This window comes from Anas acuta, chromosome 32, assembly GCF_963932015.1.
Source record: "Anas acuta chromosome 32, bAnaAcu1.1, whole genome shotgun sequence".
Lineage (NCBI taxonomy): Eukaryota > Metazoa > Chordata > Aves > Anseriformes > Anatidae > Anas > Anas acuta.
In genome coordinates this window covers 1,158,103-1,181,239 of record NC_089010.1, presented here as the reverse complement: position 1 = coordinate 1,181,239, position 23,137 = coordinate 1,158,103, and the positions used below count along the sequence as shown (strand labels likewise).

At 50.5% G+C, this 23,137-nt stretch overlaps 4 protein-coding genes across 4 annotated transcripts; 3 read left to right on the top strand and 1 right to left on the bottom strand.

The window, feature by feature from the left end:
* On the top strand, window positions 1-3,223 carry DSN1 (DSN1 component of MIS12 kinetochore complex). The gene is made up of 12 exons (XM_068664507.1): window positions 1-122; window positions 225-246; window positions 341-395; window positions 584-841; window positions 1,256-1,329; window positions 1,538-1,610; window positions 1,833-1,920; window positions 2,248-2,307; window positions 2,488-2,559; window positions 2,668-2,815; window positions 2,886-2,973; window positions 3,051-3,223. Exons 1-12 carry the CDS (start codon window positions 88-90, stop codon window positions 3,134-3,136), a joined length of 1,059 nt encoding a protein of 352 aa, XP_068520608.1. The 5' UTR covers window positions 1-87; the 3' UTR covers window positions 3,137-3,223.
* An 80-nt stretch (window positions 3,224-3,303) lies between these two features.
* Window positions 3,304-5,866, top strand: MVB12A (multivesicular body subunit 12A). The gene is made up of 9 exons (XM_068664512.1): window positions 3,304-3,456; window positions 3,537-3,629; window positions 4,202-4,298; window positions 4,375-4,501; window positions 4,597-4,734; window positions 4,890-4,987; window positions 5,338-5,402; window positions 5,490-5,540; window positions 5,624-5,866. Exons 1-9 carry the CDS (start codon window positions 3,370-3,372, stop codon window positions 5,684-5,686), a joined length of 819 nt encoding a protein of 272 aa, XP_068520613.1. The 5' UTR covers window positions 3,304-3,369; the 3' UTR covers window positions 5,687-5,866.
* A 258-nt stretch (window positions 5,867-6,124) lies between these two features.
* ATP13A1 (ATPase 13A1) lies at window positions 6,125-20,888 on the bottom strand. The gene is made up of 26 exons (XM_068664506.1): window positions 20,534-20,888; window positions 19,910-19,999; window positions 19,414-19,604; window positions 18,990-19,062; window positions 18,537-18,692; window positions 18,066-18,135; window positions 17,337-17,443; window positions 16,583-16,712; window positions 16,265-16,320; window positions 15,523-15,649; window positions 15,113-15,250; window positions 14,501-14,621; window positions 13,706-13,863; window positions 12,770-12,945; window positions 12,370-12,480; window positions 11,720-11,845; window positions 11,281-11,389; window positions 10,474-10,673; window positions 10,013-10,109; window positions 9,436-9,617; window positions 9,001-9,115; window positions 8,513-8,709; window positions 7,941-8,083; window positions 7,248-7,359; window positions 6,878-7,021; window positions 6,125-6,529 (listed from the first exon to the last, which is right to left on the bottom strand). Exons 1-26 carry the CDS (start codon window positions 20,855-20,857, stop codon window positions 6,419-6,421), a joined length of 3,564 nt encoding a protein of 1,187 aa, XP_068520607.1. The 5' UTR covers window positions 20,858-20,888; the 3' UTR covers window positions 6,125-6,418.
* Window positions 20,889-20,925: 37 nt separating this feature from the next.
* Window positions 20,926-22,753, top strand: CHCHD5 (coiled-coil-helix-coiled-coil-helix domain containing 5). Its single transcript, XM_068664514.1, has 4 exons — window positions 20,926-21,048; window positions 21,126-21,266; window positions 21,379-21,530; window positions 22,293-22,753. Coding segments are annotated over exons 1-3 (294 nt in total). The 5' UTR covers window positions 20,926-21,046; the 3' UTR covers window position 21,530; window positions 22,293-22,753.
* The last annotated feature ends 384 nt before the right edge of the window (window positions 22,754-23,137 follow it).

The window sequence follows — 23,137 nt, the reverse complement described above, 5'->3', positions numbered from 1 at the left end:
GGAGCTCCCGCGCATGCGCCCTCCTCAGGGGAGGCACCGCCATTTCCCGGCGTGCCCCGCGCCCAACGGCGGGCAGCGGGGGCCGCCATGTTGGCTCGGACGGCGGAGCCCGCCCGGTGCCGGTGAGTGACGGGACCGGGAACCGGGGAACCGGGGCCCGGAGGTTTTTAGGGGGTGGGCAGCGGGGTCCGGCCGCCGTGAGCCTGACCGCAGCGTTCTTGCAGGTCCGAGGAGATGCCGCAGGAGGTGAGCGCTGGAGGGATGCGGGGGCGGCCTGAGGGGGCGGCGGGGCCGTCCCGCAGCCTGTGGTAACGTTTGCGGGGCCGTTTTTTCCCTTCAGACATCGCTCGGTGCGGCTCAGACAACCCCCTGTGCGGCTGACGGTGCTGTGTCAGGTAGGGGAGGCCGCGGGCAGCAGCAGTCCTGAGGTGCTGTGAGGGAATGGTGCTGGTCTAAGCCTCACACACTGCACTGCTGCTCCTCTGAGCGAGGCCCTGTACGTTTAAACCTCCAGAAAAAGCCTTTTTATCTCTGTTCTCCGTCTGGCGTTAGCAACGTGGTGATTTTGAGTGGTTTTTCTCAGAACCTGACCCCGGAGAAAAGAAAGGAGATGCTGAGGAACCCATAAAGGCACCTGACGTAACTGCTGTTAGCAAGAAGAATGTTAGTTCCTTTGTGAACGCTGGAGCAGGTACAAGGAGAAGTTGCCGTGGAAGTCCAAGCCCCAGGAAAAGCCCGCTCCTCGTCACTCCTCAAACCAAGCGTCGCTCTTGGCGTCGTTCAAGCCTGAAGGGGACAAAACGCCGGAAATCTCTGCCTCCTTTTCACCAGGATGTCACTGGTAATGCGCTTCTTCCTCCCCTTATCAAGCTCTCTTGAAAAAACTCATGCAGTAGTCTGCTGCAAGTTGAAATCTGATTTCACGGAATGGTTTTTACTGTAATTACAGAGTAATTGCATTATTCCAAGCTACTAGCCTATGGCTGTGTTGGCAATGGCCTCTGAGGTCTAGGTACTTGACGTTAAGAGGAGGTTGCTGTGCTAATGGGTTCTGGAGACCCGTGTTTGCAGTTTCTGCCTTTTTACTTCTATGGCTGAGTCTTAAGGAGGATTTTTCTTGCTGGGAGGTCTTTCTGCTTCTTCTGTGTCCTGCAGATGGCACACCTGTACAACAAAAACAGGCTTTAGTGTCTTGTGGAATGATTTCAGCTGCTTGCGGCTTGGCGTAAAGTTGTTCCTAAATTTTATTTTTCAGAATTGTGCCAGTCAATTAGCCTTGATCTGCCGGAGACAGATCGGCTTTCCGAGTTGTTGCTGTCCAGTTTCCAGGTAAGCTTCTCTGTTGTAGAAGCGCGTTATTCTTCTTTTCACTTTCTCTGACATTCTGATTCCTGTAACTGAGCTTAAACACCTTATGTAGGTGTTTAAGGGGGTGAAAAAAGAGCAGCCACACAGCGTATAGAGCTTAGGGGTGACCTGTTTAACTTTGTCATATAGCACATTAAAGGGTGCTAAGACCTTTTCTATGTTCTCATAGTTTTCTGCACAGAAACTTGAACACGTCTTGAAGCAGACAGAGGGTTTTAGTCCTGAGGCTTTCAAAGCTAATGGTAAGTTGTATTTTGTGCATCACAAAGCAGGGGTAAAATCCCAAGGTTTTAAACACCAACTCTTCACTGGCATTCTCTTGAGATGAAACCAGCTGTCCTTGAAAGGAGGGGTCAGAGGGGTCAGGTGCTGCCAAAATTACCTGAATGATGATATTTGCTTTTTGGTATTACAAATTCTGTAGGTACAAGCGTTGTTCCATCTTACTTTGTTTTCATCTCCAGTCAGCTCGGTTTCAGAAGACCTGAAGCAATACATAGAGAAGCTGAAGCTAGATGGAACGCTGAAGAGTTGCATAGAGAAAACTGAAATGTGAGGACTCACCTGGCTCATCTCTAGTTTATTATTTTTTCTGTTTTTACTTCATGCCCTGCCCAGATGTCTCAGTTTGCAAACAGTGAACCTGTTGCCTGGGGGTGCCAGGCTTCATGGGGGGCAACGACATGGCTGAGCAAACAGTCCAGTGAATGTTTACAGGGGTGTTATTTTCCTTGAGGAGATCAAGGAGGCTTCTCTCTTCTGTGCTGTGCAGTTTAAAGCGTTGCTGTGTAAGCACTAAGCAGTCACCAGAGCCCTCTGTGACGATACTCGAGTGTTTCATCTCTGTATATCGTACTGTGTTGCACTTCTCTGCTTTAGGGCTTCATTGGATTCTGTTTCAGACGAGTCAGTGGCCCAAGCCAAGGAGCATATTGCCAGGTAAGATGGGCAGTGTGCGCTCTGAGACTGTGTAAAGACCAAAATGGGTTTTCAAAGAGGGTTAAGGTGCATTTGTGGTGTGTTTCGTTCTCTGGCTCCTCTTTCTGAAGGAGATTGTTGTAATTTAACCTTACGAAGGGAACAGCGGTCGTGTGCAGACCTCTTTTCTTCTCTCCCTAGGTTTTCTGCTGAATGTCAGGCTTGGGATGAGCTCTTACAGCGCTACCAGAAGGGAGCTGAAGAAATGGCCAGGTGCGTTGGTAGCTGAAAAGAAAACCTTTTGGCAGAAGAAGAAACAGAGAAGCCTGCTCCGAGAGATGCCGCAAGCAGCGCGTAGCAGCTCACCGCCTTGTTTTCCAGGCAGTTGGAGGAGTGCAAGGCTAATCAAGGACACGCAGAGCCTCCGAACTACCTGGAGACATCTCAGGCCGAGGTCCTGAGCAGCAAACCCAACTACCAGGCGGTCCTGGACGCGCAGGGCGAGGGCCTGAAGTGCATGGAGCTGGTGGTGAGTCGCGCTGCCCCGCACCCCGTGCCCCTTTCTGCTCCTCGCTGAGCCCCCCGCGGCCTTTTTGCAGCTCGACGAACTGCGGCAGGCGGTGGAGCTGCTGCGGGCTTTCGGCGAGGACAGCCGCCAGTACCTGCGGGGGCTCTCACAGCACCTGGGTAAGCACCGGGATGGGCACCGGGACCGTGAGCGCCCAACCGGGGGCTGACGGCCTCTCCCTAACCCTCTCTTCCAGCCGCACGGACCTTCCGGCGCCTGGAGGACTCGCCGGTCCGCAAGCTGCTCGCTGCCCCGCGCAGGCCGGCGCCGCCGGAGGGCTGAAGGGGACCGGGACCGGCACCGGGAGCGGGACCGGGAGCGGCTCCGGGCCGCGGGGAGCTCAATAAACACAGCTCTCTTCCGCCTCCAGCGTCCTTCGCAGCTCATTGGTCGCTTTGCGCGTCGCTCAAAGCGCCGCCTCCAATCGCCTCAGCGCTCCTGTCGGTGTTAGCCAATAGCCGCGCCGTAAAGCGGGGTGGGGGGCGGAGCCTGCCCTCAACGCGGAAGTGGCGGCCATGGCGGCGGCGGAGGAGCCGCCGGCCCCGCTCACCGGCGTGGGCTGGGCCGCGACCCCCGAGGCGGCCCCCACGGGGTGGAGCGTGGTGAGCGGGGGGGAAGGGAAGGGGGCGAGGGGGGTGCCCGGAGCGGCCCGGCCGCGGCCTCACCCTCCCCGTGCCCGCAGCTCGCCACCAGCACCGAGGGCGCCCCGGCCAACCTGGGCAAGGGCTTCGGCCACAAGGGCGGCGGGTACCTGTGTGTGAGCACCGGAGGGCAGGTACGGGGAGCGGGCGGGGGGAGGAGGGGGGGTGGGAGGGGGCTGAGACCCCCAGGGTCCCAGGGCTGAGCTGGTCTCGATCCCAGCCCGGGTCCTGCTCCCAAGTCCCCGGTGCCAATCCTGGTCCCAGTCCCGTGTCCAAGTAACCCCCTGGTCCAGGTCCCTGTCCTGAGCCTGTCCCAGTCCTGGTCCATGTAATGTAATGGGGCTGAGCTCCTGTACTCATCCTGGGGATGAGGCAGTCCCAGTCCAGATCTCAGTGCTGAGCCGGTCCGAATCCTGGTCCCAGTACCGGTGCTGAGCCCCCATCCTCATCCTGGGGCTGAGCTGGTCCCAGTCTGGACCTCGGTGCTGAGCTGGTCCCGATCCAGGTCCCAGCACCTGTCCTCATCCTGGAGCTGAGCTGGTCCCGGTCCAGGTCTTGGTGCTGAGCCGGTCCCAGTACCGGTGCTGAGCTCCCATCCTCATCCTGGAGCTGAGTTGGTCCCAGTCCAGCTCTTGGTGCTGAGCTGGTCCCAGTCCTGGCCCCCAGCCCTGTTCCAATCCCGTTGCCAAGCCCCCATCCCATGCAGGTAGCAGCCAGCCCCGTGGTGACCGACGTGCAGGTGCTGAGCGATCGAAACCCACAGCCCGCCGGTTACAGCCGCATCCCCGAGTTCCCAGAACCTCGTAAGTGTTCAGAGAGGGGGCAACAGGGCCCAGAGCTCGGCCCCCAGCCCCTGCCACCCGCTGTTTTCCCCCCCAGGTGCTGGGGTGTCCCGCAAGAAGCGGGTGTACGTGAGGCTGCAGCCGCTCAGCGCCGCCGACACGGCCGTGTTCGACATCAAGCTGAGCAGCAAGAGCAAAGCCATCCCACACTACATGAAGATCGTGTAGGGAGGCTGCACCCCTCACTTCTGCTCTCACCCTTCCCAGCTTTCTGCTGCAAAACACCCTTTCTGCCTTTTTTTTTTTTTCCCCTCCCTAGAGAACTGGGTGGCTTTGCTGTCTGGTGTAAAAAAGGGCCGGTGTCGAAATCCAGCCCCCCACCGGTCCCCAAGCCCAGGTCCATCAGCCTGGGGCTGAAGCAGCTCTCCCTGCAGCCGGATGCAGACTCAGAGCAGAAGTATGTGTGCTTTAAACGCTTCCAGTCTTACCTGGACCTGGCCGGCGCTGGGAACAGCTCCTGCTGCTGCCACCTCGTGGTTCTCACCCTGTAGGATCAGCTGCATTTGAATGCAGCATCCCGGTGAGACTTGAATTAATTCTGGTGTCCTCCAGGCCACCAGAGAGACCCGTGGCTCGGTGTGGCAGCAAGCGATCTTCCTTCACACTACACAACTCGGGGGATGACGCCTCCAGCATCTACAACCTCTCAGGTAAGCTCTGTCTTCATCTGCCACGCACCAAGGAGCTGCATAAAGCAAGCATACCCCTAGTTAAGGAGAACTTCAACTGAAATTAGTGTTGGCTCATACACTATTTCTGCACAGCTGATCCTTGTAAACATCACAATTGAGCACAGTTTTTAGAGGAAATTTCTTTTAGTGAGACTTCTCCCTGAAAGCTATTCCTGGCTTGCATTAAGAGACATCCCTGGCCTCTCGTGGAAAGTTTTTCTTCTCGATGTGCTAAGCTGCCCTCAGCTGCTCGGTGTAGCACCCTGGGTGTTTTCAGGGGGGGCTCCTTGGATGTTATTAAAACCTCTGCCCCTCACTTCTCTTTTCAGCTATGGACGGGGTACCTTTCACACTACATCCCAGATTTGGAAGCAGCCTCAGCATTGGCAGTAACGTGAGTATTCTTTAAGGTGCTGACACGCTGCTGGTTAGCCCCAGCTCCTAACTAGGCTCACCTAGAAACATTTAATGCCCCTTTTAGGCTGTTCTTGCAGAGCTGAATGTTAAGTCACTTGCGGACATTGAGAAAGAGGTAAGTAGGCTGCTTTTACCATTCCTGAATTCTTGAACACCTGTGTCTTGCCTTGACTGACTGTTTTTTGTTGTTGTTTTCAGTACAATTATGCTTTTGTAGTGGAAAGGACAGCTGCTGCCAGACTCCCACCCAGCATTTGCTAGCACTGGGGTCTACCAGTCCCGTGAGGATGTAAAGTGCTGACAAACATCCAAGCTGGTCTGAGCTCCTCTCTCTCTCTCACAGATTAAAGTTCAGGGTACCTGAAGAAACCTAATCAATATGCAATTACAGGAATCACCGAGGAAGAAAAATAAATGTGTTTCTCTTCTCAACTGCCAAAATATTTTTGTAATGTTTTTGAAATAGAGCATTTAACCAAAGTCTCTGTATAGGAGTTCCTGGCAGTGTTCTTCTATGCTTTGTCAACTCTTTATTCTGAGTGTTAGCTCATGCAAGAGCATGTAGTGTTCCTGTTGTGTAAGAACTCCTGCCTTTGACCCTAATCTTTAGTTTACTGCTGATCTACTCCTGTGCTTTGTCTCACTGTCTATTAAAAACATCACAAAGCTTTCAGCCCCACAAAGGAAGTTCCAAACATGTTTCAAAATACATCGATTTTGATTTAGTTAACCAAATTCTGTAAACGTTTCCTCAAACAGGGCAGTACAAAACTCCCGACAGGTGGTGGTGTGTCCCGGAAACATTAAAAAGTCAGGTCTTGTTTCACAGAGGTGGTTTCCACGGGATACGGAAGAAAGCTTCCCCATGTCTGTTTCTGAACAGGATCAGAGTTATTGTTAAAACAGTAAGGATGATGCTTGTGATGTCAAAACACGGCCCTGGGTGCTGTCCTTCGTGTAGCACTGCTGGGGGCGAGGACCTTGTAACCGGTTTCAGGAAGGCACTTTAAGTTTTGCGCTCCCCAGCAGAAACTGAAGAATTCGGTCCACTAACAAGGCGAGGAAGAAGTCAGCCAGCAACACTTCCGTGATCACAATCTTAAACTAGGAAACAAACAAGTGATTAGCCCCTTCTCCTCCCCCACTTCAGTGACTGTCCCAGCGGCACAAAACCTCTGCTCTGAGGCGCTTTAATAGAGTACCTCTGCAGCAACCACTTAACTAGAGGCTTGAACTTGCTTTTGCAGCATGCTACAGTTACCCCAATGCTCCAGGAGGATCGCTACCACATTCTTTACTTAAAGCTATCTGGGTAGCTGGCATTCCTGTAAGTTATTGTCTGCTAAAACCCTTTAGCTTCCTTCAGAGTTTCTAAAAACAGACTGATTCCTGTTCTCCCCATGGAAACTGTGTGTGGAATGCAGTAGGCACAGAGAAATGGTGCCTGCTCACCTCGGTAGGGATTTCTACCAAGCCAAACTGTTCGTTGAACTCTGGAGAAGAGCCAGTGAGCAGGCCCACAATGGCAAGGCCTGAAAGGATGATGCTCCACAGCAAAGGCTTGTTCTCCTGCAGACTTTCCATGAAAGGATGGCCCTGAAACACAGCAGGGAAGAAACATGAGCAAAAGTGACACTGTGCTCACCCACTGGTGGCATGTTCATGCTAGAGGATAGAGCAATTCCTGACATGGTTTGGGACACGTGGCAAAGAGAGGGAGCTTTTCTCTGCAGAAAAGCAAGAGCATTGCTCTGTTCTATAGTATCTTAGTTGTAGAATCACTCCTCCAGTTCTACTAGAGATGCAAGTAAACACGACTTGCCTTGTAGTTAATAGCAAAGGTGGCCATCTGCATTGCCATTGACATGATGTACACAGTGCTGTTCACAAGGCTGGGCTCAAACTCCTTGTAGAGATCTACAAACTCCTCCCGTCTGAAAGAGAACAAAGCTGAGCATCAGCGGACCAGACTCCGGATCACCAGGAACAGAGTTTCCCTTGCCTCACCCCACTGACATTGATTTATTTAAGTTATGCACAACTTCTGCTGGCCAGCAGAAAGTTATTCCCAAATTTTGGTAGTTCCCATTAGCAGCAGCCCTCCCCCAAGCACGTATGTTTGCACAGCTGAGAGCGGAGCTGCATATGCTGCAAGCAAAATTAAGCATGGGGTTCTTGGCCACAAAACAAAAATCAAGTGGAAAAGGGTTTTTTTTATTTGCTTTTTTAAAAAGCTTTCCAGTAATCCACCTCATCAGTCTGGGGCCAGGAGACCACTGGAACTGCAGTGTATCACAGACCATATTCCCACCACTTCTATCATCCTTGCCCTGCTGGGCTGCTGCCAGCACACTCAATGTACAGCACAGCACGCTTTCTCTACACATTTTAAACTCCTAACGCTCGGTGTGCTCAACAGAGCATTCAGAGAAAGAGCACTGTGATGTCTTTTCCACCCTCCTGCTTAGCAGCAGCTGGAGAAAATGTGTTCTGTGCTGGAGGAACAGACACTTACTTGGAATCGCTGCGCTGCTGGGCACCGCGGTACAGGTAAATGAGGCTGAGGAAATGCACCAGGAACTGCAGCAGCACTGTCAGGACCGTGTAGAGGTTAAAGATGTTTGGCAGCGGGCGCTCCTTGGACAGCGTCTTCAGAGGCTGGGAGCAAAAACCAAGCAGGGTTGACGAGAACAGTTCTGACCATCCCTATATGCAGTTGTCCAGCACAATCTAATTTCTCAGGAAATGCCTGCGAGGATTCCACTTCATGCAAACAAATATAAGGCCCACATCTTGGGTGGTGTAGGTAACAGCTTCCATTGAACCATTTCTCTGCATTACCTTTTCCACCTCTTCTGCTTCTTCCCAAAGCTGAAGAAAGCAGCTTGCCCGCAACCACAAGATGCTCCCTTAAGCAAGCACTGGCCCTTAGGGAGTTTTCCAAACGCAATGGAACTAAAACCGTCATCCCCTGGGGCATTCTGGGCTGTTAATTTATTAAAACCGCTGTTTTGTTTTGGAGAGAGGCACTCCTCCATTAATTCTGATGCCAACCAGCCACAGTCTTAATGCACACCCCCCCCGTACCTTTGACCTGGAGATGAAAAGGAAGCAGCCAGCCAGCAGCAGACCCTGCAGAGTTGCCTGAAAGTCGCTGAACTTCACCCCTTCCAAGTAGAGGACACTCTGGCTGTAGGCAAGGATCAGGGCGTTCAGGGCAAGGATCTTGAACATTTGGAGTGTTGTCACTAGTGTGCAACGACCTTGCTTGATCACGTGGCAGACTAAGGAGCAAGAAGAAGCAGCGATTGGAAACAAAACAAAACAAGTCTGGGGGCTTTGCCCCTCAGTCTTCTCTTCTGAAGCAGTACAGAGAGGAGCAGTACACAGCATCCCTGTCTGAGAACCCTCCACAAGGTTTCTGCACACAACCAACTGGCAAAGCCATGGGTTTGGGAGCATTTCTCACCACCCCACGCCCTCTGGGGCTTCTTTCAAATCCAGACTTATTCTCACTGAGGAATGCGAACACATGGAGATCCACACCAACTGCTCAGCTACCCCCATGCACTTACTGCACTGAATGGAGGAGAGCTTGGAGGTAAAGGGGGCTGCAATGCTGGCATCACCCAGCTTCACGACTGGCACACGCTCCTCTTCCAAATCCTTCAGGACCTGACTAATCCGCTCCTGCAGGCCAGTAAGAAAAAGACAGACATTCACACCTCTCTTTCACAACCTGGACTGATGACAGTCTTCCCTATCCTCCCCCACACCCTAGTTCCAAGGTGAGGCTGAGAAATCTTCATTCTTGGAGCTCGGCAGCTGTCTAGCAAAGCAGCACCTTCCCTGCCCAAATTAATTCTGTCATTTCAGGATAACAAGAGACCAGAGAGGCTGGTCTTTTCCCAGTACATCCTGCCCTTTCCAGTTCTCATGAATTAGCAGTAAACGTGAGGAAGAACCAAGAGCAAGGATAAGTTAACACTCTTAAACACCTAGTTACCAACCCTCTGGATGGCCAGTTGTTCCTCTCTTTGGGACATGACTCTGTGCTTGGCACCACGGGACGTGGGCTTCACGGTCCCACTCCCCATTGACAGCACCGGAGGCCTCCCATCACTGGGTCCATCTCGAGGTCTCTTCTTCCGTTCGGGCAGTCTCTCAGGAGCATTTGCCAGCAGAGCCACTCCTGAAAGACCAAAACATTAGCTGTAGGGAGAAGTGTCGTAATCCCTTTGCTAGCAGAGCATTTTTACCACACAGAAATCCCAACTGCTACCTACACCTGGAGCCAGGTGAGAGGCTGGTTACACAGAGACTTGAGACAGGTTACACTTGCTGAAGCAAAGCTTTGAAAAAAATATCACAAAGAATCTTTCTCCCAGGGAAATGCTTTGCAGCTAATTCCCACTACCTGCTTGTATACACACAGCAGTATTGCACCAGCACAGAGATCCTTCTTCAAATGATGTTGCTCAGATCAATCCCAGCCCGCAAACCACCAGAGAAACAAACGCTAATTTTGTGTGCAGGAACACCAGCCAACCTCAGACAAGGCCACACGAGTCCTGCACGCACACTCACCCACATCTGCATGCTTCAGAGCTCCAACATCGTTGGTCCCATCCCCACACATCAGCGTTACATAGCCCAGACTCTTCAATGTAGTGATCACAAACTCCTGCAAGAAGAATTGTGCAGTGAAGCTTGGCAGCCTGGGCTGATCTACATGTCTTGGTCAAGTGCTTCTGTTCTGCAGGAACTTGCTGGCATCACACCCAGACTCCAAAAGGTTCACCCTCAGGCGTCGTTTTACGCATGCAGAGCTAGAATGGGCTCAGGAGTCTTTAGGTAGACTATGTGACACATCCTGATCTCTGGTTCTCGCTGCCAGCTGGCATGGGTTTCAGGAGTGGTTACACTGGTTTGTTGAAAGCAGCTTTAGCACTAATCATGTGCTAGTATCTGTGTTGCTCCCAGGCATCAGGTAAGCCCTGCTGGCAAACCTGACAAAGTTGGGTTTTACCCCAGCAGAAACCCCTCACCTTCTGCTTTGGCACCACTCTGGCAAACACCTGGATGTGTGGTATAAGTTTCAGCAGCTGCTGTCTGTTCACAGACTGCAAGTGAGAGAGACCTTCCCCAGTCACACACAGGTCGTATTGCTGGGTCAGCTCTCGCAAGGAGCTTGGCAAGATTGGGAGCACAACAGCACCATCGATGGATTGCCATTGCCAGCTGGAGTCTGGAAAGAGAAGCACAAACTTGACATGAACGTGCCTGTGAGGTGCCTGGCTGTCAGTAACGCTCCCAGACACCCAACGTACACTAACCCTGCTGTCTGCAGCCCCTTGCCATGAAAGACACGAGGCCCCTCTGCTTCTCGTGACAGTGACACCCCCACCTCCCATCCAGCTGCAGTCTTTATGTGGACTCCCTGCACTGCAGCCCCTGGCAGTCAGAGACAGTGAACGCAGTGCTCTCAGCTTCCCCCGGATGCACCGTGCTTTAACAGATGGACAAGCTCACTCCTATTGTGTCAGCTCTGGCCTCTGAATCTGCATAGGACAGAGGCCTTCCAGCTGCTGCTGTTTTTGTTAATTTTGGTGCTCTGGTGGCTTGGTTAGGAGTTGGCAGAGCTCTCATAGTACTCTGAGTACTCAGAGTACTCAGAGAAGAAAGGGGCAAAGAACAGAGGTTTGTCTGGGGGTCTGGAAAGCAAATGAGCAGCTTCCGTTATCAGCATCAAGCAGCCACACTGCTGTCACGTCGCTAACTTTGATACAATCCCAGGAGGGCTTCAGCTGCTGTCCCCCAGAATGCAGAACACTTTCCTGCATGGAATCAGTCACCTTTGCTCGCAGGAGGCTGCAGAACGAGGGTGTGCTCCCTCTGGAGGAAGTGGAGCTCCCTGGCCACGTGGCAGGCAGTGAGAGGATTGTCTCCTGTTATCATCACTACCTGAAGGGAAAGCACAAGAGGTCAAAATGAGTTCCGGGAAGGCAAGTGGCCATTCTCGGTGAAACTCCTTTATACTGAAAAGAGTTCTGTCTAGCGGGCATGCTGGACACATTCCCTGTGAGATGTAGCTCTGTGCAGCACCTTGCAAAAACGCCACCTCTCTCTAGGTCAAGGCAAATCCCATCATAAAAGTATTATCACATCCACAAAGCTTCCTTGCCTTCATCACAGGGAAGCCTTTGCCCTCACTCCACAAAGGTTTCTGGCACTGAAATTCCACTTCCTGAATACCAAGTCTGCCAGAAAGGCCAGGATGCTGCTGATGCTTACGTGGTGGGATGCATTCTGGATCTCCCTGATGACAGACTTGGAGTCAGCTTTGAGAGGACAGGAAACCACAATGAATCCAGCAAATCTAAGGTCACACTCCAAAGCTTCACGCTTCATCTCTCGCACCTGCCAAAGCAAATCAGTAACCACAGCATTACCTGGTGCTTCAGAGCAGCAATCTGGTCTTCCTGTGGGTGCTTCCTGGCAATCAAAGCATCACTAGAAAGACAACTGGTGCTTTGAGATGCACAGAGCAACCCATCAGCTGCTCTACCAGACAGAATTCTTTGGGACAAAGCTCCAGAGATGGCCCTGAGAACAGTTACACATGCCCATCCCCACACAGTAACAGGTTCACAGCTAAGAAGTTCAGTGCTAATCCTTCCCCCAGCTGCTACAAGGAAAAGAGTTGACCCTGCTTTACAAACTGGGGAAAAAAGTATGAATCAATGACACACAGGGAGTCAAAGCTGGGAGCACAACGCAGAGGCTGCGATCTTCCCAGAAGATCCATATTGTAAAATCAACACAATTACTGCAACTTTGGGCAACAGCAAACCAAAAGAGACCTCACTCTTCTGCAGCCCTGCTCATGCCATCTGTTTCCTTTCACAGGTGCTCAATTTGAAGGTTTAAAAAGAGAGGTGTACCTGCTGGTGAGTGAGGTGCCCCAGTTCCTTGTAGCCAAGGGCCAGCACTCTCGCCCCCTCATGCGAAATTTCTGTGTGGACAGCATGATAGTTGCTTGGGCACTGAGACAACTAGAGGAGATGTGGGGAAAAGTCACGTTAATACAGCTCCAAACACAATTCAGTAGCACATTCCAGTATTTCACATTAAATATGCTGAGAGGGAAAAGAGGCACATTTGGGTAGACTGAAACTCCCTGGTGGAGTTTGTTCTCAGGCATTGGTTCAGTATGGAATTTTGTCTTGCAGAAGAGCTATGTCCTGTATTCAGGCTCCAGACTTTGCAGGGACAAACTGAGGTGTAAGAGCACGAGCACACGTGCTGGAGAAGGCTTTTCCTCTCCTAGAGAGCTGCGCTCACCATTTTGTGCAGCGTCTCTGGGGCCCCTTTCACAGCTGCAATGTAACAGAGATCAGTCGAGCCAATCTTCTCATACGACGCCAAGACAGACATTCTTTTCAGGGCACTGGCAAAATGAAAGCGCTGGTGAATTTTCAGTCCCTGAGTTTTAATACTTCTGGGGAAAACTTTCTCATCTGGAAACAAACAGATCAGGAAATCCTGAAAGGTTTCTCGGTATCAAAAGCAACACCCCGCCCTTCAGGTCCCAAAGGAACCCACAGATCACCGAGATCATAAGAATTTCTTCCTTAGATACACGCATACAAAGCTGGAAATTCTAATGCCAAGAATTAAAGGACGTAACCAGCCAGAATGTCTAAGTGCATTAATATAAACAGCAACGCAGAAAGTTGAAGGTGCATTTACACCATTATAGTTTTATCTTGGTCAAAATCCAGAAGCAGAAAACACAACAGCATGGGTTTCGGTGAGATATGCATTCAGGATTTCTAGAGGATTCTTACTTTAGTTATTTGTGTGTGCCAGAGCCAAGGAAGCAGAGCAGAAAACCTCCAGAGACTGCACGCAGACGGTGCTAAAACACACACTGTCGTGTTTTCACAACTGTGATCTTCACTAGCCAGTCACACCCCCATTTTGCAGTTTAATTAGAACCAAAAGGCAGCAACCCAAGCACACTGGTTGCAGAATGCATTATCTGCAGTCCTGAGAACAGCCTTTTACTATTTGCTGTCCCCGAGATACGCAGTGCAAGGATTTCCACTGCCCCAAGCCAGTTCCTGTGACCACACTAGATCAAATTCATGATTTACAGAAAGCCAGCATGAGGCACAGGAGATCTCCAGAGACCAGATAATTTCATGCTCAGACCGACCGACAAAAAACAGCGTTATCATCATCAACCCTCCCAAAACAAACACACAAAGGTTTTACCTTTGGTCAGGGTCCAGTCCACAGCCATCAACATTGCCTTCTCTAACGGGTCTCCCACCAGTGTCCCGTCATCCAACTGTACAAGTGAATGGCAAGTAGCAATCGCTCGGTGGGTTTCTACAGGAATGTCAGATACTGGTGTCACTTCCTTCCCATCCCTGCGGCATAAAAGAGACTGCCCATGTTAGCAGACCCATTCACATTATCTCAAACAAACCCTGGAATTTTTCCCAGAAAAAAAAAAAATTCTACTCTAACACAGTAAACAGCAGAGCTTCTCATGGCAAGATCAAAGCCATGGGAAACCTGGCTCTGTCTCAACTGCAAACAGCGCCAAACCCTATAATTTTTGCCAGTTCTCCAGAGCAAACTTGATTCAAGCAGAACACGCAAAACAGAAGACTGAACTAACACGTTTAAGTAACTGCAGAATCAAAGGGCCAAGAGATCCCCCTGCTGTGGCGTCTAGCTTTCTAGCACAGTTCATTAGGGCAGTGAACGAGAAGGCAGGATGCTACCACACGGCAAGGCTGCAAATATATCAACTGCATAAAAACTCTGTGTGAGAAATCCCCTGAGGCAATTACATTTTGAAATCCAGAGGTCAGGAAGCCTTTTTTTGAGTGTTGTTCCCAGAGACTAACAACCCTCTCGCCTTCCAGTTCAAGCCACTTCTTTCACTCTCTGAATCTCCGAATTTCTTCCCTTCCCCACTGTGATTTCAGTTGTGCCTGAGGAGTGCTGCCGTGCCCAAATCCCAGAACACAGCGAGTCACTCTAACAACAATCACCTACCTGAGCCCAGCTACTCCTCTCACTACAAGGTGATCGCTGGTTAACGTTCCAGTTTTGTCAAAGCAGCAAACTTCAACCTTGCCTGCAAAGGGGATGCGGAAGGGCTCTGTGCAGTACACGTCTAGAAGAGAGCAGAGGAAAATCTGTGACACATCAGCTACAACAACACCAGGACAGATCAGCAGCTTTTATCACAGGACAGAAGCTATAAACATGGTGTTCAGCTCTCCGCTCTTAAGTCTTGTAGCGTTTAAAACCAGAACAGACACGAAGTTGTAGCAGCATAGTTCAACACAGAAGCCCCTGACCTTCCTAATCCACATACAAGAACCTGCTCAGTGCAGAACTGTTGAGCAAGCAGGTTTTCATGTAAATATTTTTGGTTCAGCTACTTTGGATCCACTTCAAAACATACCCCTCCTAGGCTCTTGCATTTGAGAGGGGAGCTTAAACCCCATAGACCAGCTCCAAAATCCACATCAGATACCGCTACGGCGTAGAAATGAGGAGACTACAGCAATTTCACACCCATTTTCTCACCAACATCCCCCACAGTTCCAGGTGCAAGAAAGCAGTCTGATTTTTGGTTTTGCATTTAGGCTTGGTACTTACAAAGCTTGGCCAAGGCAATGAGGGAGGTGTTGACAGCCAGAGAGAGTTCAATGGGAAGTTCAGGTGGGACAACCGAAGTCAGTATTAAAGTACACTCGAGGAAGAGCTTGTACCGATTCCTGCTAGGATCCTTCGTGCCTATAGGATGAGACAGGAGAGCTGTAACTCCTCGTCCTTCGACTGTGTGCCCCACAGAACTAAGACGAATAGCACAAAGAAGCACACCTACCTAGGAAGAGCTGTGGGAGGGCAAGAAAAGCATCCAGAATGCAGTCTGGGCCCCTACACTGAAACACTGGAGCAGCCCAACCCAGCTATTGTAACTCTCAGAAATTACGTCAACTGTCCTTCCCACAAGCTTTGGTACAACTCCTGTGCAGACACCTGGAAGAGGCAAGAAGAAAGCTCACCTTCAATCCAGACGTATGCTGCAGCAGCAATGGCAAAGACCAGCAGGAACAGGATGAAAATGAAGGTCTCTAAGTTATTGGCTGTCACTCTCTTCACCCCAAAGAGGATTGTACGTAGCAATTTCCCCTGAGAAGAACAGCCTTCAGTGCAAGAAGCTATCTCTGCAGCATGCAGTGGTTTGTTACAAATATGTATGAAACCCAATTTTAAAGTTACACTCTGGTATGCTGGTGCCAGAGCCTGAAACTTATTCCCAGTTCTGTGAACCTCTTAATAGCCATCAGCCTAGAGCCACCCACAATTAATCTAAAAAATAAACCCACTCCTAAGCCACTTAAGTTCACTACGTCTTTTTAATCAGTCTTAAATTTTCAGTTAACTCCTAAGAAGCTCACATTCACATCTCTAGCCTCTGCAAACACACCCCAGTTACCCCTTCCTGACAATTATTGTTACACAAACAGGGATAACCAGGAGCTAAGCATGTACACATAACGTTGCCAGTCACAAGACCAGCCCTGAATGCTGACTCCCAGGCTTCTGCATCAAACATCAGACAGCTTATTTGGCGCACACAGAACAGAGTGCCAGAGACCAACTTTATTTATCCCTCTTCCAACCAAACAAGCAGTTTTGATGCCCTGATTTATATTTTCTGCTGCTGTATTTCATGAGGATTTCCTATAGCAAAGCACTAAACAACAGAATCAGCATCACTGACAAGGCAGATTCACATCTTACCTGAGATGTGTTGAAGCCTGTCCTCAGAGCATATGCCACGCATCCATTATCGACAGCTGGAACAGCAGCAGGAATGAAGACAGTAAGTTTACTGCAAAACTTTTAAAGGTTTATCTCAGAAAGAATACACTTGAAACTACACCCCCCTCTCACTTACAAGGGGATACAGTCAACTTGAAAATCAGTCTAAGAATCACAGTAAGCAGGGCCAAGGAGACTTAACTCAATAACCACCTTCAAAAGTTGCACCAAGCCACATGAAATAAACCTGTGAGCATACTACGTGCCCTCTCGGAGGCAATTTGTGCAGGTACATACGTTTCAGTCCTGTGCTGGCTTTCTGGGGCGGGATGTGCTGCACCACCTTTGTTCCTCCAAATATGATGTGTAACCGGGCATCTGTCTGCATGTCCAAGATGTGCTCTGGATTGAGATCCTCCACAGGCTCCTGCAGGACAACAGGCAGATCTCAGATTCACAGCTACCTAAAGTAATCTTCAAGCATTGCTTTCTTTTATCTCACATGAGATGTTCTCAGCTACACTTCAGCCACAGGTGGCCTGAACTGAATTTAGACACGAACGTGTCATTCAGTTTCTGATTTATAGCCTGGTTCCTGTGGAAATTCTGGTTTCAGAGGACTAGTTCACCCTTGGCACAGTGAATTTAGCAAGGGAGGCTCTGTAAGCACTACTTTATCATTTTTAAGCCACTCACTGGCACAAAAAGAAGGAAGGTGCAGGGTTTTGAAGTGCTTTACGCTTGTTCCTCCCACCTCTACCCAGCCGAAAGAATCCAGACTGGGGGGAATGCGTAGGAGGGCGATGCCGTGCCCACATTGCAGTTCAGGCTCAAAGGCTGGAGACACAGCCAGACAAAACAGGCATTCTGTTTCTCATTTACCAGAGAACATCAATCACTGATAGGGAGTTGATAACAAACAGACCAGGTTGTCTGGGCCAGCATTCACACAAGGAGATTCATTTGCATTCACAACTACTACAGTGGCTTGAATATTTTTTACTTTTCTAGGTTGCAACAAGGGACAACGAAGAAGATGCTTCACACAGACCTTCATCTGTGGCACGGACTCTCCTGTCAGCATAGCTTCGTCTACAATACACCTTCCACGTAACAGCAGCACATCGCATGGCACTAGATTTTCATGAGGAGATCGGCCTGCAATTAATACAAGAGAACGCAGAAGTTTGAAGGCAGAAATACCTACCGCGTGGCTATTTGGCTGGGAGGGAACAGCTGTCCTTCAGTTTAGCTGAGATAAAGAAGATTGTTAAAGGTTCGAACCACTCAAGGGCTAATGTCTCAGTTGACTCCACATTGCTGAGAAATAAGAAGCCTTGAAGGTTAGGACTTTATTCAGGCTGGGAAAGTTTAAAAATGAAGTCACTTAGTTCCCATTGAACTGGGAACACATCCTGAGGTAATACAACCTCAAAAAGAAGGTACGGTTAAGACAGAGACCTGCACGTCCTTCCCTGTTCCATTCAAGGAAGATATTGCTGGGAGGAAGGGAACTCTTCACCTTCACAATCCTAAGCTGAGGTAGGAACCTGAAGCTGACTGATCTAGGTGTTTACCTTTCTTCAAGACAGTAGAAAGTCCAGGAGATCCAGCCCAAGGATCAATCCCTCAGACCCTTGAATCGTGACATTTAAAAACCAAAGTCCCCAAGAGCACCTAACCAAGACTGTTACATTTTTATTCCCTGTGCAACCTCACACACCAAAAGGAAGCTGATTTTAAACAAGAATTTGATGACAACCATCATGCAAGCCATTACCAATGGAAACGATGTCCCCTGGAATAATCTCATCGCTGGAAATGGGTCGCCACTTCCGATTTCTGTAAACCTGCAGGAAAAAAAAAAAAGCACTTTGAGAAGCCCTGCATGCATCTGCGTAGTCAAAAAGGACAGTGGAAAAAGATGGGAAAAAGAAACAGCAAGCCAGCTGAAAGAGAGCTCCATGAAGAACTTTATGCAAAGCAAGCTAATCCAAAAAAAACAACCACCCAACCATGAAAGAACATATAATAGAAAATAAAGCCAGAACCATAAGAATTAACGGAATGAAAAAAAGAAGAATTTCAGACTAAACTAGCAAGAATTTATCCCATTTACACTGGACTTTTGTTCCTTTTAGAAAGAAGATTCTCAGCCAGTGATGATCTTTCCCATTTCTAGGCTCTTGCTCTCACTGCCAAGCACCAATTTTCCAGTGTTTGTGACCATTCCTTCTCTAATTCTGATTACCTGGATCATGTATGGCTTGTTGCCCATTTTTCGGATCTCTGACATGTTTCTCATTTGTTGCTGGACCAGGGAAGCTTCAAACGCAACCAACATGGAGAGGGTGAAAACACTGTAATACCAGTACTCATCCAGGCACCACAAACCCACACAGAACACCTGCAGGGAGAAAAACAATGCAGATATTGTTCTAATCTCACTCAGACAACAAAAGCCTTCCATTTCCATTTTTTTTTTCCCCCAGCTAATTTGGTAGGCAATTAATTGTATTAACTCATTAGGGAAAAACAGGCTCACTCCCACAACAGGCAAATAAAATCGTTCTAAGGGTGTGAGAACAGCACGTACTTTTGATTTTAGAAAACTAATTCCGATGCTCAAACCAGGATTATAAGGAATTTTTTCAATTTGTAACAGGACAAAGTATTTACAGCCCTTTACGTCTCCTCATTTTACCTGAAAGACGAAGAATGGAGCTGTAGCTCTTTCTTTAAAGAGTTCCAAGAACTCTGGCACCACCATCTCAGCCCTGGGAAAGAATTGAAGCCGTATTAACCTAAAAGTTTTCAACTCTGGACAACAGCCCAACCCCAAAACCACTTGGTGTCAGTCCAGGCTGTGTTTCACAGTATCCACAATCTCCCTCTTCTCAGCTACTTTGTCTCAGTCACTTTGCTACCCCTAATTATTTTCCATCCCCAGTCTGGTCTGACACTGTTCTACGGCCTTAAATAAGTTTGACACGTGCAAAGGAAGCGCCAGGAGCAAGCATTTGAAAATCAGCACCAGGATTGTAGTTCTACCCCTTGGTTACTGACACACCGAGATACCTTGGTCCCCTGTCACTCTGAAAAGACAGATCTGTGCCTGGAAAACTCACTTGTTTGTGCCATATTTCTTCTCAGCTGCTCGGATCTCTTTGTCTTCCTGATAGCCTCGGGCATTCTGGTAATAACACAGGGGATGCTCCACAGGGAAAGCTACAGGAAGAAACTGTTTCTTGCCGTTTATCTCATATGAGTACTTGATTTTCTGAAATTCAAAGGAAAGAGCTTCCTGCCCATCCTCATCCTGTAAAGAGGAAAAAACAACAATTGAATACACATCAAAAACCTCACTTTACAGCTGAAAAAGGAAAGAACTCCCAATCCCTCACATCTCTAATTCTTGTATGATTCTGCTTGTGGTACAGACAACAGGAAATAAAGTGCAATCTCCAACATCCCCACCTGTGACTGATTGCAGCTGATGTTTCCCCAAGAAGTTAAGTTAGGAGCTAAGAAATGTCAGGCAAGAGGTCTGCATACTTGACATAAAAATTCCATTTTCTGGCATGTGACGGGTATCAGTTCTGCTTGCAATGGCCACGTCCTTACCTGGTCTCTGTGGAGCGGCACTAGTTCTACAGATCCGTTATTTGGGGTTGGCACAACTTTAGCTAATGTGGCTTTCTTAGGACTAGGTTCCTGAAACACACACAATATGCACATCGTAAAGAAGACTATAATACTCTGAGAGACAGGAAGAAATGTTTTATGACCACGTTAAGGCACAAAAAGTAAAGAAATCCATGCAGCAAAGTGTTTTTGCAGACCAAAAGCATGACAATCGAGGACATTTTAGGTATCATAACCCCTCCTCAAAACAGAAACCCACCAATTAGTGTTATCTGTAGGGTTGTCCCCAGCTTATGACTACGCTAAGAAATTATAAGCCAACATTTTATTGGCAGACAGCACGCACAGCGAGGCACGGCCGCAACAACGACTGCCAAGAATACACGGGGATCGCCCCTCACGGAAGGGCAAAGGGCCTGACGGTCACAAAGACAGCCAGCCCTGCTCCGAACGCTCAAAAATCACCCCAGATTTGGGTCGGACCAAGCGAAACGGCGACGTTTCGGTGCACAGCGACCCACCGCACCCCCCGCACCCCCCCTGGGGGCCTGAGGCGGCTCCTCCCGGCCCGGCCCCGCGGCCAGCACCGCGCCGGGGACTCACCCTCACGCAGGTGAGCGCGCAGTGCGCGTGCACCGACCAGAGCCCCGAGAGCGCCGTCAGCAGATGCACCACACCGATAGCAGCCAGGGTCAGCAGCGCGGCCTCGGGGGGCGCGGGGCCTTCCCGGTGTTCCGCCGCCCCCTCCTCCTCCTGCTGCCCCCACGCTGCCCACACCCGCGGCCCCCACAGCCACAGCCAGGCCGGGTAGAGCCCCGCCACGAAGGGCAGCACGGTGCCGTGGAGGAGCCGCGGCCGCCGGCGGTACAGCGTCACCGACGAGACCAGCTCGTCCGCGGGGCCCCCAGCCGGGCCGGCCGCCGCCATTTTCCCCTTAGCAACGGCGCGCTTCCGCTTCCGGGTACGTGCCGCGAGGCGGCGCGCATGCGCAGTGCGCGCTATATAGGGGAGGGGGCGCATGCGCGTTGGCAGCCTGGCGGCCGTGCAAGGAGAGGGCACATGCGCAGAAGGGAGGGAGCGGCGGCGGCGCATGCGCAGTGAGGAGGAAGCGGCGGGATGTGAGTAGAGGGGCGGTGGAGGGGGGGCAGCGGGCAGGGCCGCGCCGCGCCGCGCTCACTCCGGTGTCGCCCCGCAGGGAGGCGGCGCTGGAGGTGACGGCGCGGTACTGCCGCAGCGAGCTGGAGCAGTACGGGCGCTGCGTGGCCGCCAGCCCGACCTCGTGGCAGCGGGACTGCCACAGCCTCCGCCTCGGCATCTCCCGGTGCGCCTCTGCGCAGTGAGTGAGGGGCGAGGGGGGTGGGAGGGGGGAGGCCAGGCCAGGCCAGGCCAGGCCCTGAGGGGGGGTAGGGGGAGGCCGGGGGCTTGAGGGTGCCGGGGTGTCCCCGCAGCCCCATCGTCAGGAGGATCCGCAGCGACTGCGCCGAGCCCTTCGCCGCCTTCGAGAGGTGCCTGCAGGAGAACGAGGCCGCCGTGGGCAAGTGCAGCGAGCACGTCGCCGCCTTCCTGCGCTGCGCCGAGCAGGTGAAGGTGGCTGCGTGAGGTGAGTGGGGGCTGTGGGGGCTGCTTGCGCTCCACGCTCCGTTTTTCTCACTCAAACATCTGAAATGGCCACGCTGCTATCAGCCAACCCAGCAATATTGCAATAGGCCGGCCTAAATTCTGCTTGCACCTTTGTTTCTCTCCCATCCCTTATTAATTCTGACCTAGCGTCCTCCCAAAAAAACAGAAAGCACTGGAACAGGTTGCCCAAAGAGGTTGTGGACGCCCCATCCCTGGAGGTGCTCAAGGCCTTGAGCAACCTGATCTAGTGGGTGGTGTCAGAGCCAGGTGATCTCTGAGGGCTCTTCCAACTCTGAACTCAGAGCAGGAAATTAAATCAAGGTTAAACCCATTGGCGTGGTTCATCAGGGGAAGAATTTCCTCTGTTTGTGACCGCAAGTGCAGCAGTGTGTTTTTCCAAATGGTCGTTTTATGTTGGACTGAGGTGCTGCCCTGTGGTGAAAAACCCTGGGAGGAAAGTAGTCTTGGTTTAATTGGTCCAACTCGATTAATCGACTGGGTTGTCAGGTTTGCATGAATGGGTTTGTTGGGAGGGTCAGGCTGCAGCACACAGCACTGTGATAAAGGTCCTGTAAATTTCTGTGGAGCTACATTAAAGCAAATAACTTGCTACTAAGCATATAGGACCAGACTTACTGTGACATCCTCCTGTCACCTGAAAAGCTAATTTACTCTGCCTCATGACTGGCGTGTTGCATACCTGATTCTTTTATTTGTGCTGTTTTTTGTTCTTTTTTTATAGGGGATCCTCGGAATTAAAGTTCATCCTCAGGAGTGAATGAAAACTTTCTGTACTCTGGAGTCTCATTCCAATGCTCAGTTGGGTTGTTGCTCCCCTCTGAGTGCAGCCCTGCGATGTGGTTCTCTTGGTGCTTGTCTTCAACAACCAGCTGGACTCTGACACGGCTGTCAGAGCATTCCCGATCTGCTGGCACTTGTGTGCTGCTAACACTGGGTTTTCTCTGCTGGTGCTCCGTGCCCTTAGCAGCTTTGTAAGTAAAAAAAAAAATAATTAAAAAATTACAGAGCTGTGTTGAACACCAAAGGATCAGCGAGCAACCTGCAGATGTACTTGAATAGGAACCAAAAGCTAAAATCAGCCTTTACCTCTTTTTTTTTCTGCAGTCTGTATTCAACAATTTCTTTGATAATTAAGTACAGTATTTTCCTTCGTCCCAATAAAAGTCACTCCTGAAGATCAAAGGCCAGTTCTGGCTTTTCCCCCTGATGATGGAAGCTGCCCTCAGAGCTGGACTGCCTCCGGTGACATTGCCTTGACCACAAAGGTCCCTGCTTGAAAATTTGCTGTGCAGCTCCCAGTTTTGGGGGGTGCCCTGGCTCTTCTGCTGTTTTAGAACAGCAGAGGGAGTCTTCCTGCCAGCAGAGACGGCAGAGTAAGCGTGGACTCGAGAGCTTTCCTCAAACCCCACTGCTCTATCGACGGCACAATGATCTCTCAGTGCAAGGGGGGGCCACCACTGGTGTTCTCACACAGGGGGACAAAGAGCCCAGCTAGAAGGAAAGGTGGTTTCTGGGGGGAAAAATATACAATGATGTAAAAATAGCTGGTTTTACAGGGAATGGATT

Bases quoted from the DNA above. Each gene is read 5' to 3' on its own strand.
- DSN1 (XM_068664507.1), top strand. From the start codon at position 88: ATGTTGGCTCGGACGGCGGAGCCCGCCCGGTGCCG. The intron at 123-224 runs GTGAGTGACGGG...GCGTTCTTGCAG, and splicing joins GCGGAGCCCGCCCGGTGCCG to GTCCGAGGAGATGCCGCAGG. The intron at 247-340 runs GTGAGCGCTGGA...TTTTCCCTTCAG, and splicing joins CCGAGGAGATGCCGCAGGAG to ACATCGCTCGGTGCGGCTCA.
- MVB12A (XM_068664512.1), top strand. From the start codon at position 3,370: ATGGCGGCGGCGGAGGAGCCGCCGGCCCCGCTCACCGGCGTGGGCTGG. The intron at 4,299-4,374 runs GTAAGTGTTCAG...TTTCCCCCCCAG, and splicing joins CCCCGAGTTCCCAGAACCTC to GTGCTGGGGTGTCCCGCAAG. The intron at 5,403-5,489 runs GTGAGTATTCTT...TGCCCCTTTTAG, and splicing joins GCCTCAGCATTGGCAGTAAC to GCTGTTCTTGCAGAGCTGAA.
- ATP13A1 (XM_068664506.1), bottom strand. From the start codon at position 20,857: ATGGCGGCGGCCGGCCCGGCTGGGGGCCCCGCGGACGAGCTGGTCTCG. The intron at 19,063-19,413 runs GTGAGTTTTCCA...ATTCTTTCCCAG, and splicing joins AAGAAATATGGCACAAACAA to GGCTGAGATGGTGGTGCCAG. The intron at 8,710-9,000 runs GTAAGTGCATGG...CTTGCTCCTTAG, and splicing joins GCTCTCCTCCATTCAGTGCA to TCTGCCACGTGATCAAGCAA.
- CHCHD5 (XM_068664514.1), top strand. The intron at 21,267-21,378 runs GTGAGTGAGGGG...GTGTCCCCGCAG, and splicing joins TCCCGGTGCGCCTCTGCGCA to CCCCATCGTCAGGAGGATCC.